The 17,242-nt window shown below is 39.4% G+C and overlaps 1 protein-coding gene across 1 annotated transcript; it reads right to left on the bottom strand.

The window, feature by feature from the left end:
• Positions 1-2,710: 2,710 nt before the first annotated feature.
• On the bottom strand, positions 2,711-17,201 carry tspan31 (tetraspanin 31). Its single transcript, XM_084720299.1, has 6 exons — positions 17,003-17,201; positions 11,617-11,784; positions 11,376-11,456; positions 8,994-9,134; positions 8,480-8,590; positions 2,711-6,144 (listed from the first exon to the last, which is right to left on the bottom strand). The coding sequence occupies exons 1-6, from the start codon at positions 17,063-17,065 to the stop codon at positions 6,070-6,072; spliced, it is 639 nt and encodes a 212-aa protein (XP_084576425.1). The 5' UTR covers positions 17,066-17,201; the 3' UTR covers positions 2,711-6,069.
• Positions 17,202-17,242: the final 41 nt, after the last annotated feature.

A 17,242-nucleotide genomic window follows, 5' to 3' on the forward strand; every position in this document is an offset into this window, starting at 1 on the left:
TGTTCTTGAGCTCTCCTTCTGCCCCCCCCCCCTCCCCAGCACCCCCACACCCACACATCACTGGACTCGTCCCAGCTGAAGGGATTAATGGCCTTCTGAAGGAATATCTCAGGGAATCAAAACCTCCTGCTCCAAGTGAATTAATTTTAACAGCTGCCATGTCGATGTCTTCCACCTTCAGCTCACAGTCGGTCTGTGTGACGAGAGTCGCAGGAAGAAGACACACACACACACACACACACACACACACACACACACACACACACACACACACACACACACACACACACACGGCTGATAAATTCCCTGCTTGTCCTGAGGTATTTATCCAAATCAGAGCGGCCTGAAATAACAGTCAGCGGTGCACAGAGGAGCGCAGACTCTCTACTGCCATCAGGTGGTGAAACGTGTCGTAACTTCAGTGTCATCACACCTGAACTCTGAAAACATGAACTCAACACAAATACAACACTTTTATATCTTTTTTTTTTCTCCGTCTTTAATGAGTTGAAATAAAAGAGCTCAGACAGGGTTTATTCCTCTTAAAGGGACAGTTCATCCAAAAATCTAAACTATATGTTTTTTTCCTCAGTTTGTAGTGCTGTTCATCCAGTTACAGAGGTTTTGAGATTCGTGCTTTCTCTCTGATACAGAGGTCTGCAACCTTAACTCCCAAAAGAACCGGCCAAATAAAGACAAACAGAAATATCTGTCTGGAGGCACAATTTTATTGCATATTTCCCCAGATGACTTTTTTATGAGAGGGGGTATTTGGGATCCACAGCTGGTCTATGGAGGGTCCACATAGCCACAGCAAAATTTAGAGGAAAAGGCACCATTAATTGTTTAAATGTTTTGTAATTTTGAATATTTTACATCATTATATTTTATTCTATTTTATTTTATTTTATTTGGTGAATAGGCTACAGATTTTTACCCAAAAAATCACCAAAAAAAAAAAACCCTCCAAGGCACTCTCTTTTAAATCAATTAAAATGTCTTTATTGTCCCAGCGTGGTCATGTTAGACCTTACAGTCTCGAGTCTTACTTCAAGGGATAGTTCACCCAAAAATGAAAATTCAGTCACTCACTCTCATGCTGATTGAGGGTCAGCTTTAGTTATTTTTAGTCCACAAAACACTGCTGGAGTTTCACAGGAAAACAGCGCTGCAGAATCTCCCAAAGAATGGAAGTGAATGGTGAGCAGTTTTCAAACATAAAATAAAGAACCAACAGAATAAAATCAGAAAATGCCTCCATGCTTCTCATCTGGTGTAATCCAAGGCTCCATTTTTTATTTTTGGGTGAACTATCCCTTTAACATGGCTGAACACGCTGTGCGGTCACTTCACAGAGACGAAACGCACCCACAGTACATAAAATGTGGTTAGCAAAAAAACTGACCAGGATGTTCCTGCATCCACTCGCATTTTTACAGTTTGCAAGTCAACATGTTTTTTTCTGACTTTTCTGACCCATAATCCTTTGTGATGGGTGTGTGAGCAAGAGGGTCAAAGTTCAAGGCGCCATGTTATGAGGAAGTAGTTTGTCCTAATTGTTTAAAAGAAAGATTTGGAATGCAGGGTAAATATTTTAACATTATAATTATGTAAATGTTTTCATAATTAATTCACATTTTGTCTCACTTAAACTAAAAATGTATGTGTTTTGTTTGCTTGTAGTTTTGTTTTGTTTTTGTTTTTTCTGTCAATGCTGCAGAAGAAGAACTGCATATTATCTGTGCTGCAAGATAAGGTGCAGTAAAAATTGATGGGTGGTAATGGTGGTTGACATTGATTGAGGCTGAGGATTTACTTTAGATTGATAATTAATTGATTTGGAAAGGGTTAAAGATGTAGGATGTGTGGATATATATATATATATGTATGTGTACATGTATGTCATGAGTCAATAAAAAAACTTAATAAATGTCTTTTTAATAATAAAACATCACATTTTAGAGTGAGCTTTGTGACCAGTCTATGACATCATGCAGTCATGTGTCACACCTGTCAGGTTGATGGATGATCCTGACGAAGAAGAAGTGCTCACAAACACATTTTAAGAAATTTGCGCACAAAATTTGAGAGAAATAAACCTCTTGTTTGCACAGAAGAAGTCTGGGATTTGGTTTCTTTTTTTAACTTCAACTCATGAAAACTGGGAGAAAAAACAGAAGTGTTGCATTATATTTTTGAGTGTAATCTCACAGTTTGTTATCAAGCCTCAAACTGACCCCAAAACAAACACAATAACACAATTACACCATTCAGTGTGCTTTTTTTTTTTTTTAAAAGACACCCTTCATTTTTCCAGTTTTATTATTTTTCTATATTGTAGATTAATACCGGAGACATCAAAACTATGAAATATGAAATTATGTTGTGAAACAAAGGAAAATCTTTTCTTTTTAAGAATCTGAGACTGTCTTCTGCACTTGCAATCAGAGATTTAATATCATCATTATAATTAAATCTTTGATTGTATGTGCAGAAAAAGATGTGCAAGACTTTTTGCTTTGATTTGTCGACCCACAGTCATCCTCCATGTATGACTTACACATGTGCAAAAGTTTTCTTAACATTCTTCAAAATAGGCACCTTTTGCTTCGATGACAGCTTTGGTTTAATCTGAACCATTTCTTAAAAAAATAAAGAAAAAACACTGACTGATACTGTAAAAAGTGAAACAAAGTCCAGAGGGAAACCATTTCCAATTGAAGGTTTTATTATTTGGAAAATTAAGTCTCAAAAATTCAAGATACAATTGGAGAACAAGTGCACACAAATTCAAAGTGTAATATCTGGCATAATAATGCTTAAGATCTGTCAAAACGTTTGTCTACACCAGCGATGACTCCAAATCAGCAGCAGGAAATCCACATCAGCCAAGTTGACAGGTTCAAGTAAGACATGTAATTACAGTTAGTGTTAGTCATTTTTAAGTTAAAAGCAATTCAAAAGAGAGAACACATCTTAAAAAGAGAGAATTAATGAGCTTTGATTTTATCAACAGGTGATGATGTCCAACATCGAGCTCGGCATCAAAACTACAACATAACTTTAGCCGACTAATGTGCATCATCAAACTTAACTTAAATAGATTCTGAAAATATTTAAACAAGTTTTTATTTATTTATTTTTTTTAACAAAGCATTTAACACTGATGAACAAAAAACTGATGGCAACAGAGAACAACATAATAATTCCACAAAAGAATAATTCTTTCAAAATATTTCTTTTTAAAAAGAAGAAAAAAATTGCAACCAAGAGAAAACATTTTCACAATTAGCACTATAAAAACAAAACTTTTTACGTTTGTGATGAGGGCTGGGTATCGATACTCGACTGTACCAAGCAGTATTCAAACGTCTCCAGTCAAATGATACCTGGATTTGATCCTGTTTGTACCCAGATCAAGAAAAAAATGACTAAATCTAAGTTTTTATGTAGCCAATCAGTGTTATTTAATTTACAGGAATAGCTCATCAATGTGCTGCTGTAGACAGGGTTAGACAAAAAAAAATCCATATTAGTTCAAGTGGATGCTGTATTTAGGATATTTCAACAGTTTTACCTCACTGTCAGACAGCCTGTTCTGACAGGAAACTGCTGCTGTGTAAGTGAAATATGGCTCTCTCCAAACCAACCGAACTCCACAGGTGAAATCAGTCATTTTACCTGACAGCACAGAGGAGATGTTTACCTGCCGCTACCTCAGTCTGTTAGTATGTTTCTCATTGTGTGATTTTGATGTTTTAAACGGTTTGTTTAGATTCACCAAAGTCACACACACAAACAAACAATTGAGAAAGCAGTAGTCCAGCGACTCCCATGTTCTGCGAGGAAAAATTACTGATTTTGCCTATGGAGTTTGGTTGGTTTGGAGAGAGCGATATTTGTCTTATATAAAAGAGGCTTCCCGTCTGAAAAGGCTGTCTGACAGCAAGGTGAAGAGGTGAAAATATTCTAGATATAGTGCACACATAAACTAACAGTGAATTTTTTTTGGGTGAACCTTTTTTAATTGGCTAACATACGTTTTGTCACTGCCATGTCTCTGCTTCTCCAAACAGGCCACCATCCACTGTACTTCATACACTGACTGATCGGTATGTAACTCATACGACCTCACTTCAAATAATCCAGACTATCCCTTCAATGCCAAGTGTGACTGGCCCTCTACTGCAGCAGCTCCAGCCCACACAGTCTGTGATGTGGTGAAGTTGAGCGCGGCGTATTTGACGGACAAGACGTTCAAAAGCACGGCTGTACGAGACGCTTGTGTTGTCTTCATTCGTGAAATCTTGAAGGATTATTTCAAGAACGCTTCTGTTCACACGATGAGCATCAAACGAAGTATCCTGTTGGTACTTTTATCACTTTAAAGGGAAAATTTGGCACTTTTACATGTGGACGTCCAGTTAGTGTTGATGCTAAATTGAAGCAATAAAATTCTTCAGTGCTGCTGTATTGACAGAGCTGTGCTGGCAATGCCTACATATACCAGGATGCATTGCACATGAGCTCCTACCTCCCACGCCCACGTTGCTGTGTATCACCAATCTAGCTTATAAGTATAATTTTGCTGCCAAAAAACACATAGTGTTAGGTGAGAAAAACACTCATCTATCTCCGCTCCTGTCAACCCAGAGGTGGACTAAAAATCTAAGCTGAAACAGCCTGTAGTTCTTCCTTAACACCAGTGACATCACCGTGACATCACTGGATGCAAGAAGAAGAGATTTTGCAGCAGAAGCACTCTTTAATTTAAAAAAAAAAAAAAAAATTAAACCCTGCATCCACATGAAAAGTGGTGTTTTTTCCCCTTTAAAGGTACAGATATTCTTTTTTTTTTAAAACGATACCCAGCCCTTGTTGTTAGAAGCAGTTTTGGCCAAATTCACCCAATTAATTCAAATCAAACCGCACTTATTAAAATGTACATTTTTGTGTTTTCTTCCAGTTACACAGGAGGTAATGATAACGTACCCGACTCCACGTCTCTACTACCAGAATCTATAGAATACTAAGCAACATCACTGTGCGACACAAAGGAACATAGTAAATACAGGAGGGGTGGATTATTGTGGCCTTCGCAGACCTCAAATATGCAGGCAAACCTCCCGACTAGAGGAGCAACTACATGGCAAACCCATCGAGAATGAACTTCTAAAAGAGTATGTACAACATCAAGGCTGCAGTCCGTTGGCATCCTAATATCTCTGACTGTTAAAAGTTAGCTGGCTCAGTTACAGTTCATAAATATTTGAACCCGAATGACTAGCAACTACCTAAAATCTATTCTTGCTACCTAATCCTGTTTAATCCCGGCATTTGTGGCATCTGGGAAAAAAAAAAAACATTTACATACAATTCAAAAACTACTTTACAACACATGTCCTGTACGTGTCTTTAAGAACAAACCCTGGACATGTTTGGGTTTACAGTTGTACACATCACCGATAGCACTGACCAGAGGAATATATTTGTCGTTAAGTGGTGGCACTAACGTTAGAGACGAGAGGAAAAATTTCAAGGTGCATACAAGTTATTCGTCGAAACACTGCACAGTCATTTGGTTGGTGCGAGGAATGAAATCAACAACAAAGGAGGCTGTTTGTCTGTGCAGGCGGAGGACACATGCAGAGATGTCTCATCGCTTGGAAACTTGGCGGGCCGCAATCGGGAGATCTGGTACTCAAAATCAAGGCCGGGCCGCGACACCAACAAGTCACACTTCTTGGTGCTGACGCGCGATTCCTTTCATACTCGAGTATCCAGGTCCTCCAGCTCGAGCTCCGGCGTCATTTCTGGACAGGTGACGGGTTTGTTGGGAGTGTCTCAGTCTCAGGTGAAGCTGTGTGTGTCGGTTCTCAGTGTTCTGTCAGGTGCTACTGTACATGCGCTCGTCCATTCTGTGCTGTTGCTGTTGGTTGGGTGGTTGGTTGTTGTGGCTCTGTTATCGTATGCCTGAGTGTCTGCCTCTAGATGTGCATTGATGATTCTATGTGTACCAGTGTGTCTGAAACTGCATCTACGGCGCCGCGCTGCGTTCATGGGAACAGACTATAGGAAAGCACTTGGGTTCGCTCGTGGATCCTTCTGGTTCCTGTAGCGCACGGCGAGCCACACCCCCAGGATCTGTTGAAGAAAAAAAAAAAGATGAAGCCTGGTCACACAGTACAGCATAATTCACCCATGGATTATTACAAGCAGAGAGAGAAAGCAACAAAGTACAAATACTTTGTTACTGTGTAAGTTTTACTTTCAACATTTTAACACAAATATCTGTATTTTCTGCTCTACATTTTCACTACAGGCTCATTACTTTAGTTTTAATGCATTTCAGAGGAATTATTGATTATTTTTATTCCACCACCATCCCAACATCAAGACCGATTTCAGCCTAAATGGACAAGAACACGTAGAAAAGAAGATTCCTTGAACTAGACCAAAACGACGTAACAAGATGTAACATGAGGGAAATGATGCAACAGGATGAAAGTGAAGTAACAAGACATCAGAGGAAAACAACGAAACAAGACGTAAAAGGATGTAACAAGACAAAAATGACAAAAGATGAAAACGACATAACAAGACGAAAGCATGTAATGAGACAAAAAGGATGTAACAAGACATGATTATAAGATAACTAAATTAGCCGTCAGCTATTCTGATAATTGATTAATCTTTCTGAGTACTTTCAGTTTCTTAAATGTGAATATTTTCTGGTTTCTTTACTCCTCACTGACAATAAACTGAATGACTTTGTGTTGTGGACAAAACAAGACAATTGAGGACGTCATCCTGGGCTTTCGGAGACACTGATTGACATTTTTCAACATTTTCCAATGTTTTATAGACTAAACAATTAATCGACTGATTGAGAAATGATCAGCAGATCTATAGATGATGACAATAATCATTAGCTGCAGCCCTAGATCTAACACGAAAGATCGAAGTAAACACTCTGATGTCACAGAGAGCATCACTGCTCATATCTTTTATTGTAAAATCTCTGGTGCAATTAGTTGTTTTCATGAGTTTATTACCCGGTGGGAAACTTTCCTCATTGTGGAATGTCTAATTCAGATTCACGAAAAGAGAATATTTGGTTCACACAGTATTCAACCATCGACTCCTGTCTCCTAACTGTCATGAATGTTCATTCTGTCTGCGTCCTTCTTTTGTTGAGCTGTTTATATTCGGACAAAATGGATGTTGCAACACAGTTAATAATCTACGATAGCTTCCTCCATTTCTGACTCCATGTTCCCTCAGAGGTCAGCGCTGTCAAGACAGTTTGTTACTGGTTAACGGCACAAATCTGTGCATCAGTGTTCACCAAAGTCTAACTCGACCCAAAAAGTTTGGATTTACTTCATCCTTGAGGAACAAGTTTACTGACTGACCCCTCACTGACCCCTCACTAAGCCCCGCCCTACTTAGTTACTGTTGCTACGCCTGCTAACCTTTCAATTCTCACACTGCATGTACACATTTTACGGTGAGAACAGTGGCAGATTTCACATCAAAATTGGACGTAATTGTTGAAGCATGAAGTCAGTGGTTCCACGAAGAAGCAAACACAATCAGCTTTTCATTTCTAGCTGATGACGTTGGATTTTGTCGGCTAAAATGACTCTCACAAGCAAATTTCACATGTGCAGCCGACTCCTTGAATTGTCTGAGAAGTCCGTCTCCAGCTGATATTTTAATGTTTCCAATCTGACACGTTTTACTATAAGAACACTGTGAAAGTGTTTATGTAAAGTTAGCTAACAGATGTAACTGAAGCTAAAGCTAGCTCACATCTCAGTAAACATTGGTCGGATGGTGAAATACAGCAGGTATATCTACTTGACAGATGACAGAAATACACAAAAAGGAAGCGCAGGGCCACGATTAGTGCAGCAAACCTTGAGACGGGTCAGACCATAAAGGACAGCTGGGATAAGAGCTAAGCTAACCTGACCGGGACCTGAGACAGATGAGATGCATCGTTGTCGACCCCACATCCTCCTCCTCAAACCCCCACAGAACAAATGCAGAGGCAGTGGGATCTAACAAGTTTGTCTGGAGGTAAAGTTACTGCAGCTAGTAAGCTAGCAGTAGTTAGCTGGACGTGCTAACGTTTTGCAGCTTATGTTCGAGCAGATAAAGACAGAGTCTAATCCATTCACCACATGCATGCTCTTATGTTTCACGTCTTTGAGGGACTACAAAGACCAGACTCATGAAATGTTGAGTATCACCCTTTTAAGAACCTCCAACAACATGGAAAGAAATGGAAAGCTTGACAGTCCTAGTTACGATTGCTGTGGTATGACTGGACAGATGCTGTTTGGAGGCGGGGCTTAGCCTTTCAGAGGAACAAGGACCTTGTTTACTGGATGATTAGCTCAAAAAAAATCTCAGAGACTCTAAATGAGCAGATGGTTTGCAGATGTATGTTTTTTGGGAACTGGACGCTCACCTCTGTGAAGCTGAAGAAGAGTCCGACGCCCCCGAGGATCTTCAGAGCCTCTGTTGCATGATTCAGCATCATATCCCCGCAGGTGTAACAGGAACCTTTCTTTTTGCATGACTGGAGTCAAAGACAGAAAAAAACGGAAGAAAAAGGCCTTTAGTCTTGAGCAGGATGAGTCACTGGTCTGTGAGCTAAACCAGTATTAGCTACCGAAATCTATTCTGAGAACTACAGGGAGGCCTACTTTTAACATATTCTGCTGAAGGGAAACACTTATGTCACAGCATCTGAGTGGGAGATATTGTGTAACTGGAAATACACTAAGAAACTGCCATATTTATATTTATCTATGATGCAAGTGAATAGATCAACATTTGGCTCTTTGTAATCTTAATGAAACAGACACAAAATACTGTTTAATTATGCAGCAACTCAAGTCTGCATCTGTTGATTTTATATAAAGAAATAGTGTCTTTCCTGATGGGTGTAACAATAAAAACATTTGATAATAAAGACTTACAGCGGTGCAGTATTGCAAGTCCTGGTCAAACTGTGTCCGACTGGCCGTGACGTTGAGCAGCCCGCAGCAGTTCAGCTTGCTCTCCAGGTCTATCTTGGTCTTATTGTCCAACATTCCCCAAGCAGAGTTCAAAAGCGTCTCCTGGAAAAGCCAATAAGAAAATAAAATGAAGCCAAAGTCTTGTTAAAAATGTATGTAGACAAAAATATGTTTTGGTATGTTTAAAGCAACATTATGTCATAGGGTGACTGGATGAATATAACGCCGATCGACGATGGGATGAATCCATCACAGGCTGGTTTTCTTGGGTCTTATTTGTCATTTTATTTTGCTAATATAATCTTCTGCAGAGCGACAGATGCTGCTCCACACTGTGCTGAGGAGTGAGAGGGAAACAGCCTGCAGACTCAGACTCTTTGCACCGTTTTCACACGGTGAATTACAATAATAATAAACTTAATTTATATAGCACTTTTCTTAACGAGGTTACAAAGTGCTTCACAAAAAATAGGAACAATAAAAACACCCAAAGCAAAGAAACAGCACAGATAAAACCACAGAAGGTAAGAAGGGAAAGATAAAACATCACTAAAGTTTGAAGGATAGAATGAGTTAACAAAATTAAAATGGCCAGAGCAGAGTGATAAAACCCACTGACTTCAATTAACAATTCATAAACGCCTTCCTTTAAAAAGGGTTTTAAGTGAGGATTTAAAAGAAGCTGATGATGTGGCCTGTCTGATCTCGACGGGGAGACTGTTCCACTGTCTGGTGGCTCTGACAGCAAAGGCCCACTCGCCTTTGGTCACGAGCCGGGATATGGGAACATCCAGCAGAGCCGCGACCATCCAGGCACATAAAGAGTCAGCAGAACCTTTAAATAGTTCTGAGTAAGGCCTCTTGTTCCGTCGAATTAAATTAAGGATTTAATTCTACATAACAAGAGTTGGTGATTGTTGGAAGAGTGGACAGACTAACAAAGTGTGTTTTACGAGGAGTTAGAGAACAACATTAAAATCATTTTGATGCCACACAGACTTCGGTGGGGAAAATGTTGCCTCTGTGATTCCCCCTCTGGCCGGGTCCTAACAAGTGCATGAGGTTTTTCAGCACACACCAGGGTGATGACATAGAACTGGAGCTGGTCCACACCAGGATGTGTAAAATGCAGAGACGGATTCTGACTGTGTAATTGTACTTTGAACAATTGTATATGTCACAGTTAACTTGACCTTTGCCTTCATATTTTATGGATAAACTCCTCTGCCTCAACTCTCTGATTTACAGAGTTTCCTGATGGTCAGTGAAGTAAACAGTTAGCTGTACTGCTGGACTGTAAGGTGGTCAAAAGTATTGGTGCAGCAGTACAGAAGCTATAAAGTGCTTATTCAAGACCCCAGTTTAGTCTTCCTGAAATGTAGCAAGCAGCAAAACCAGTTGTTTGTTTTTTTTAAGAACAAAATGATCCTGCTTTGTGTTTTTTTTCCCTTTCTGCCATGGTACTGAAAGAGGTATAGAGACTCGTTTCTTCATGCTAGTGCTGCATCAAGAGTTTTATATTCTGGTATGGTGACAACTCTCAGAGCACCAGGGGAGTGTTGGTGTTTACACCACCAGCTTGGACCGCCACAAGGACAAAGTTTTGAGGCCTGGAGCAGAGGGGGAACGGTGGCGGAGAGCTGCATCATGCTAGAACCGGAGCTGGGGAGCTGGGGAGCTGGGCAAGTGGGAAAGTGGCTGGAGACATTGTGGCAGAGGTGAAGAGACGGAAGAGGACGTCAATGGAGGAAGATAATAAGTGAAAAAGAGTGACGGAGCAAGACGCCGCTGGGTAAGAATAAATGTTAGACTGGCTTTTAGTCACTGGTGAGAGGCTTGGTGAAATAAAAGGCTGACAGATGCCGAGCTGACCTTCTTACTTTTGGACATGTTAGTAATATTCGTTGGCTTATTATATCTTATGCTGTCATACTTATTTGATGTAATGTAACTGTAACACATACACATGTCCTCTATTTATATCAGTATGAGAAAGGTGAGTTGCGCTTTAAAAAGGGAACCCTTTTTTTTAGCAGATTTTATTTGTCAAGCTTGAGAGAGAAGGCAGAGTATTCTGTTTAAGTCTGAGCTATGAAATGGACTGTAATTTTGTATTTAAAGGAAAGTGTTTGAAACTGTGCACTTTTTGTGTATGACACTAAAATAAAATGAAATCAATCAATCATGTACAGCTGTCCTTATTTATGACAGGGATGTTTAAGTGAATTGCACTCTGAAACTGGAGCACCGAATTGCAAAAAAAGCCCTAAAGAACAAATATTACATAATGTTGCTTTAAAGTGAACATTAATGCAGCATTAGAGACACACAAAAACTGCTCACCTGCTGCCCGCGGTTCATTGCCAAGCAGGAACAGGAAACTCCAAATTGGAAGAGGAAAACAATAAAAAGAATGACCATGTACTGAGAGCGAGAGGTCAAAGAAACAACAGTGCAAAAACTGAGACACACAACAACAACACAAACACATTTTCACATCACTGTTGTATCACATGTCAGTGCAACTGATGTGATAACCATCTTGTGAACTTGGGCGTCAACGTCGACCGCAGGGAAAGGATACAAAGAAGAGCATGACTTGGTGGTGGTGCATCGCTCCGATGAGACCCACGATGGCAATGAGCAGCAGGAAGACGCCCACTGCGATGACCCCTCCGATGATGTGGATGCTCGACACCAGGCCGAACCCCTTCCCCCATGCTGCCACTCCGATCAGCAGCAGCCCGACCAGCTGAAGGGAGCAGAGGGAAGAAAGTTAACCAGAGTCAGCTGAGGCAGCGTGCGTCTGATGGACGACAGCTATCACATGGTCACAGCACAGAGTACCACAAACACCAGTTATCCTATAAACACCAGTCAGGAGCTCTGTGATGACTCAAGTTAAAGTGTTTGTCAAATAAATAATGCAGGTGGAGCACAGAGAAAGAAACAGGCTGACTAGAAGTGAGATTTTAAAGGGATAGTTCGGACTACTTGAAGTGGGGTTTATATGAGGTACTCATCATTGTCAGTGTATTATCTACAGTAGATGTCGGTCAGCATGTCCACAGTTTGGAGAAGCAGCAGAAGAACCGGTGTAGGTAGCTAAGCGATGAACTGCTGTGGACAGGATCCGCAGCAAAATATATTTTAGCCACACTATATTTAGAATATTTTCACACTCCACCTTGTTGTAAGACACCTTTTTCCAACAGGAAACCACTGTTACATCAGCCAAATATCACTCTCTCCAAAGCCACTGAAGACAAAATCAGACATTCTGCCTCTCAGAACACCAGGGTTGTTGGTCAACCACCGCCTCCAGCTGTTAGTTTATGTGTTACTATGTGACTTTGGTGTCTTAGAGCAGTCATTCCCAGAGACTGGGTTATGACCCGCCTGTGGATCACAGCAGATTTTATTTTGGTTGTCAAATTCTGCAGAGCTCAGTTGGTAGAAAAAAATCCCCGTATACAGAGACTAAGCAATCCTGCCAGGATTTCACAGCCTTGTTTTGATTGTTTCGGCTTACAACAATGTGTTCCAGGGAGAATAAACCTGCACTCTGACCTGAGTGCTCCAAGGAACCTTAACAGAAAAAATTTCTGTAATCCTGAACCTAACAAAATATGCTTCATTTGTAAATACAGAAGTGGGCTCGGGAAAGAAGTATAATCTTTTTGGAGCTCAAACTCAGTCAAAACAACAAGCACAAACTTATAAGATATAAAGAAAAAACAGCAGAATATAAATGTCAATAACAATGACAAACATTATGTCCTTTTCAGTACCGTGACAAAATAAAAAAAATAAAAATACAAAAAAAGGTAAACAATAAAACACTGAGTCAATTCACTGAGATGTGCATCTATGATGTTTTTGCAGGGGCTGCTATGATTGGTGGAACTTGCAAACCCAACTTCCTGGAGGAACTGGCTGAGAGTCCTCAGCAGCGTTCATGGCTTGGATTTCTGCCTGTGGCCCTTTGGTGCATGCCCCCCTTCTTTCTCTCACCCATTTCCTGTCCTATCAAATAAAGGCTAAAAAGCTCAAAAAATAATCTTCAAATTATATTTTGCTCCTGACCCTGCCCACAGCAGTACATCGCTAACCTTCCTACACTGGCACTCCTCTCTGCTTCTCCAAACTTGAGCCCTACCGACCACCAGCTGTTGTATATAATACACTGACTGCTTCATGCAGTCCCGCTTCAAAAAATCTGAACTATCCCTTTAATGTTAATTGTTCATGCAGCCCTGTGTCACAAGACTGTCACCCTCTCGACGATTACCGTTTTGATCATCTGAAACTAATTAAAAACACTGAGTTTGCTGTTAGCTTTTGTCAGATTTTTTTGTTTCTTAAAAACTAACTGCAAAAGAAATTATCTATTAAAACATAATACCGACAATTTCATTAACAGATCGAGCATGTAACTACTTCTCTGTTGCCAACTCTGGTCTCAGATGTTGCTTGTAATATCAACAGCTTAAAACAATTAGTTATACTTTTCCCTTTAATGGGAACCAATAAAACTTAACACTGTGTTGTCACGTCTGACCCAGAAGAATTTGTCTTTTCACAAAGGGACTATTTGTCCTTTCTTGTCTTTTCTGTGTCTTCCCGCACTGCTGTCACTGTCCTCATTCTACACAGCAACTACAGCATCATCACACTGATGACAGTTACAGTGACTCAGCTGTCGACAGGATCGGTGGCACGTGTTCATGTTCCAAAGTTTTCTCGCTGGGTGACTCGTCTGTGTCTCTTGTGTTTCTGTCAGCGATAAGCCTTTCACACAGGAGACATTTTGACGTGAAATAGTAGTGTAAACACAGGTGTTACCAATCATACTCATTAAGGTACAGGACCTTAATTACACCTGTGTTTACCCGACTATTTCATATCAATATGGCTGCTGTGAAAAACGTCTATGAGGCGACTGGGACAGCGAGCTCTCAGGCTTACTGTCCAGGATGGCTTGTTTATTTTGAACTGACGCTTGTTAGGTAGGAACGGGTGACGTTAAACAGCGCTGGTTGTTTATTAACTGCATTTTAAAGTACATTCTGTTTCACTTTGGTCCCAAATTTGGTGAAATAATAAAGGATAAAACTGTTAAATTACATTGTGGTTTTAGCTGCGGTAGAAATTCATATTCACTCATTCACAATGCATAAATTAAAACAATTACATAATTTAAAAACATTGCATAATTTAATTTAATTCTAATTCAAATCAGGGCTGCAACTGATGATTATTTTCATTGCTGATTCATTTTTCATTAATCCCGTCAAAATTTGAAAAGTAGGTCCAGACGTTTGGATCCATTTTTCAAGCCTTTCTTGTAATGATTATTTTTATGATTAATTAATGTAGCTATTTTCTTGAGTAATTGATTAGTTATTTGGTCCTTAAAAGGTCAGAAAGTGGTGAAAAATGAGACCAGAAAGAAATAACAAAATATTCACATTTAAGAAGCTAGAATCAGAGAATTTTGCCTTTTTTTTTTTTAAACAATTCAAACTAATTAATCAATTAACAAAACAGTTGATGATTAATTTAAGAAGCAATTAAAATGCAGTAAAATTCCTATATTTTCTGATGTGGAGGGAAAAAATTACACCAGTAGGCAACTTTATTTGCATTTAACGTGTAATTTAAGTTCAATGAGACACTTTGAGGGGTTTTCATAATATTCATAGAAGTGTTTATTTTTCTGTTACCTGCTAATTTTTATTTTATATTACATTTATTTGCAATACAAATATATTTGCAATACATTACATATAGCATGCAGTATTTAAAATATTGTTCTATTTTGTTTTCTTCAACTTAATTAAAGGTTTTTTCCCTGATGGTTATTGGCTTGGGATGATAGCGATTAACCAATTATCGATTCATCAGTTATTAAGAATTTGGCTGATCAAGTAAAGCTTAATCAATCTACTATCCCACAAAGATTTGAAATAAAAGGGGATTATTTTATGAGGGCTCTGTGTGTGTGATCTGATATTCACGTATAAGGATTTAATATGAAGTCCTTCACTTCTTTACACATTTCATTGGCTGTGTTGCTGTGGCAATAAAGCTTTGACTGAGGAGGGAAAAAACACATTTGGTATTGACTGATATACGCATTTTTTTAAAATAATGATTAATTGATTGTTAATGCTACCAATGATTGATTAATGAAAGTGCTTAGAATTTGCAGCCCCTCTAATAGCTAATACCTAAAGCCTAAGACAAGTGAAACCGATGGAACAAATTGAACTGTCAAACTAAACCACTGCTCCTGCAAAATAAAAGAAGAAATAAAAAAGCAAAAGCTGTTTGGTCATTTTAGCAGAGTCCAGTTAAACCTCTGGGCAGGAGGCTCAATCCTTTTCAAGTGGGGAAGCGGCACGTTCTCCTGAACAACTTGACAGTCACAACAACAGACAGACAGTTGCATAGTTTGTCTGCTGTGGTGACTGTTGTGCAACGTTCACTCCAATGTCTTCCTAAATGTGAACACTTGACAAGCTTTAAAAGAATTAAGACAGCAGATACAACAAACCCAATCAGGAGGTTTAATTTCAAAAACTTGATATTTAAGTCATGTCTAAACTAAACTGTGGGTACATTACGGTCTCTAGAAAATTATGAGGAATGCAAATATGACGCACAAACGCATTCACAATTCAATTTAATTATAAGCTCAGCTCAAAGCTTAACTGCAATGCAGCAGAGTTATGCAGCATGACAACAACATTTATGGTTCACCATGTTCTAGATGAACATATCATACCACAATATTAGAGCTGTGATAATTAATCTGACAGTCATTTTCTCATTTAATCGACAAACCATTTGGTCTGTAAAATGAATAATGGCCACTGCAATTTTCCACAACCCTAGATTACATCTTCAGATTGATTTTGTTGTGTCCATGAGTCCAAAACCCAAAGATATCGAATTGTTATGATACAAGACAAAGAAATTAAGGATTCACAACAAATTTTTTTCAGCTGATACTTAGCCTACCTGATTCTCACAGCTGATGTATTTGGGCTGCAATTATTGTATTAAAGGTGACATACAAATAAAGTTTTAATAATTATTATTAATTTTACTTTGTTAAACATCTTTGTCAAGGTAACTACTCATTTTTATGTGACCTCACGTACCTTTTTAGGCTGTCTTTAGTGCTGGACATTATGCCGGAGAGTGATTCTAAATTGTCTCTTTCTTATATGTGAAGGAGTTACAGGACACAATCCAACCTAATGCAGCTCAAACCACAGACTACAGCCTCAGCAGTCACCATAAAGGGCCAGTGTTCACAATGTTTAGCCTTAACAGAGGTAACGTACAAGACAGATGTACTCAATTTCACTAGCACAGGAAGTACAGGGAGTTAGCTATTTCTTGATCTCAGTTTGACCACCATAATCTCACAGTTTATTTTAACTGCTGAGCTGAAGCCAAAATGTTGACTATCACAACTCACATGACTGCCACACAAACACAAGACCTGATTAAATCTTGTTGTGACAAGTCAGAGACACCGATAAGAGAGATGATGTGGGAGACAAACTGTTCAAGCATGTCCATTTCACATTTTAGGTCAGCTGGCCTCCGGCTAACGGAGCTTCTTACACATAATGGCGATAGCTAACAGGCTAGCGAGGTTAGCTGAAGAGCTAAGAGCAGGTACTTTCTACCTATTATTCTAGTAAGCTAACGGACACTACAAATACCTAACTTTTAATATATAATAAACAGAATCGAGTCCATACCGATAATCATCTGTGAAGTGCAAACAGAAGCATGTGAAGTAAAAGGTGACATCATTAGTCATTTGTCTGCGCTGTAGCTAAACTAGCAGCTAGCTTAGCTAACACTACGCTCCTTCATTTAAACGCTAGTTAGCCGGAGCTAATTTAGCTAGCTCAAACTTAGCATGATGATCCATTTTGTTCACTCACCATATAAACCACGTTCAGGGAACAAAGCGCATTTTTGGAGCAGGTGAAGCCGCCACAGACCATATTCACAGACCTCTACCGGCCGACTCACGCTAATAAATTATAAATAAAAAACAAAATTAGAGAGAAATCAGCGCTGTCTGGTTCTGCGGACCGCTAACGTCGGGACAAATGTTTTTGGTCAGCGCGGAGAGGGCGTATCTGATTACGTCAGCGCCGCAAGTGACGTAAGGGTGTCAA

This window comes from Lutjanus erythropterus, chromosome 6 (genome assembly GCF_056507025.1).
Source record: "Lutjanus erythropterus isolate fLutEry1 chromosome 6, fLutEry1.hap2, whole genome shotgun sequence".
Classification (NCBI taxonomy): domain Eukaryota; kingdom Metazoa; phylum Chordata; class Actinopteri; order Lutjaniformes; family Lutjanidae; genus Lutjanus; species Lutjanus erythropterus.

What these genes read in the sequence shown, in the direction of transcription:
- tspan31 (XM_084720299.1), bottom strand. Translation starts at nt 17,065, where the DNA reads ATGGTCTGTGGCGGCTTCACCTGCTCCAAAAATGCGCTTTGTTCCCTG. An exon ending in ACCAAGTCATGCTCTTCTTT is followed by an intron (nt 11,457 to 11,616) that starts GTATCCTTTCCC and finishes TCTCGCTCTCAG; the next exon opens with TACATGGTCATTCTTTTTAT. An exon ending in TCTTCTTCAGCTTCACAGAG is followed by an intron (nt 6,145 to 8,479) that starts GTGAGCGTCCAG and finishes TTTCTTCAACAG; the next exon opens with ATCCTGGGGGTGTGGCTCGC.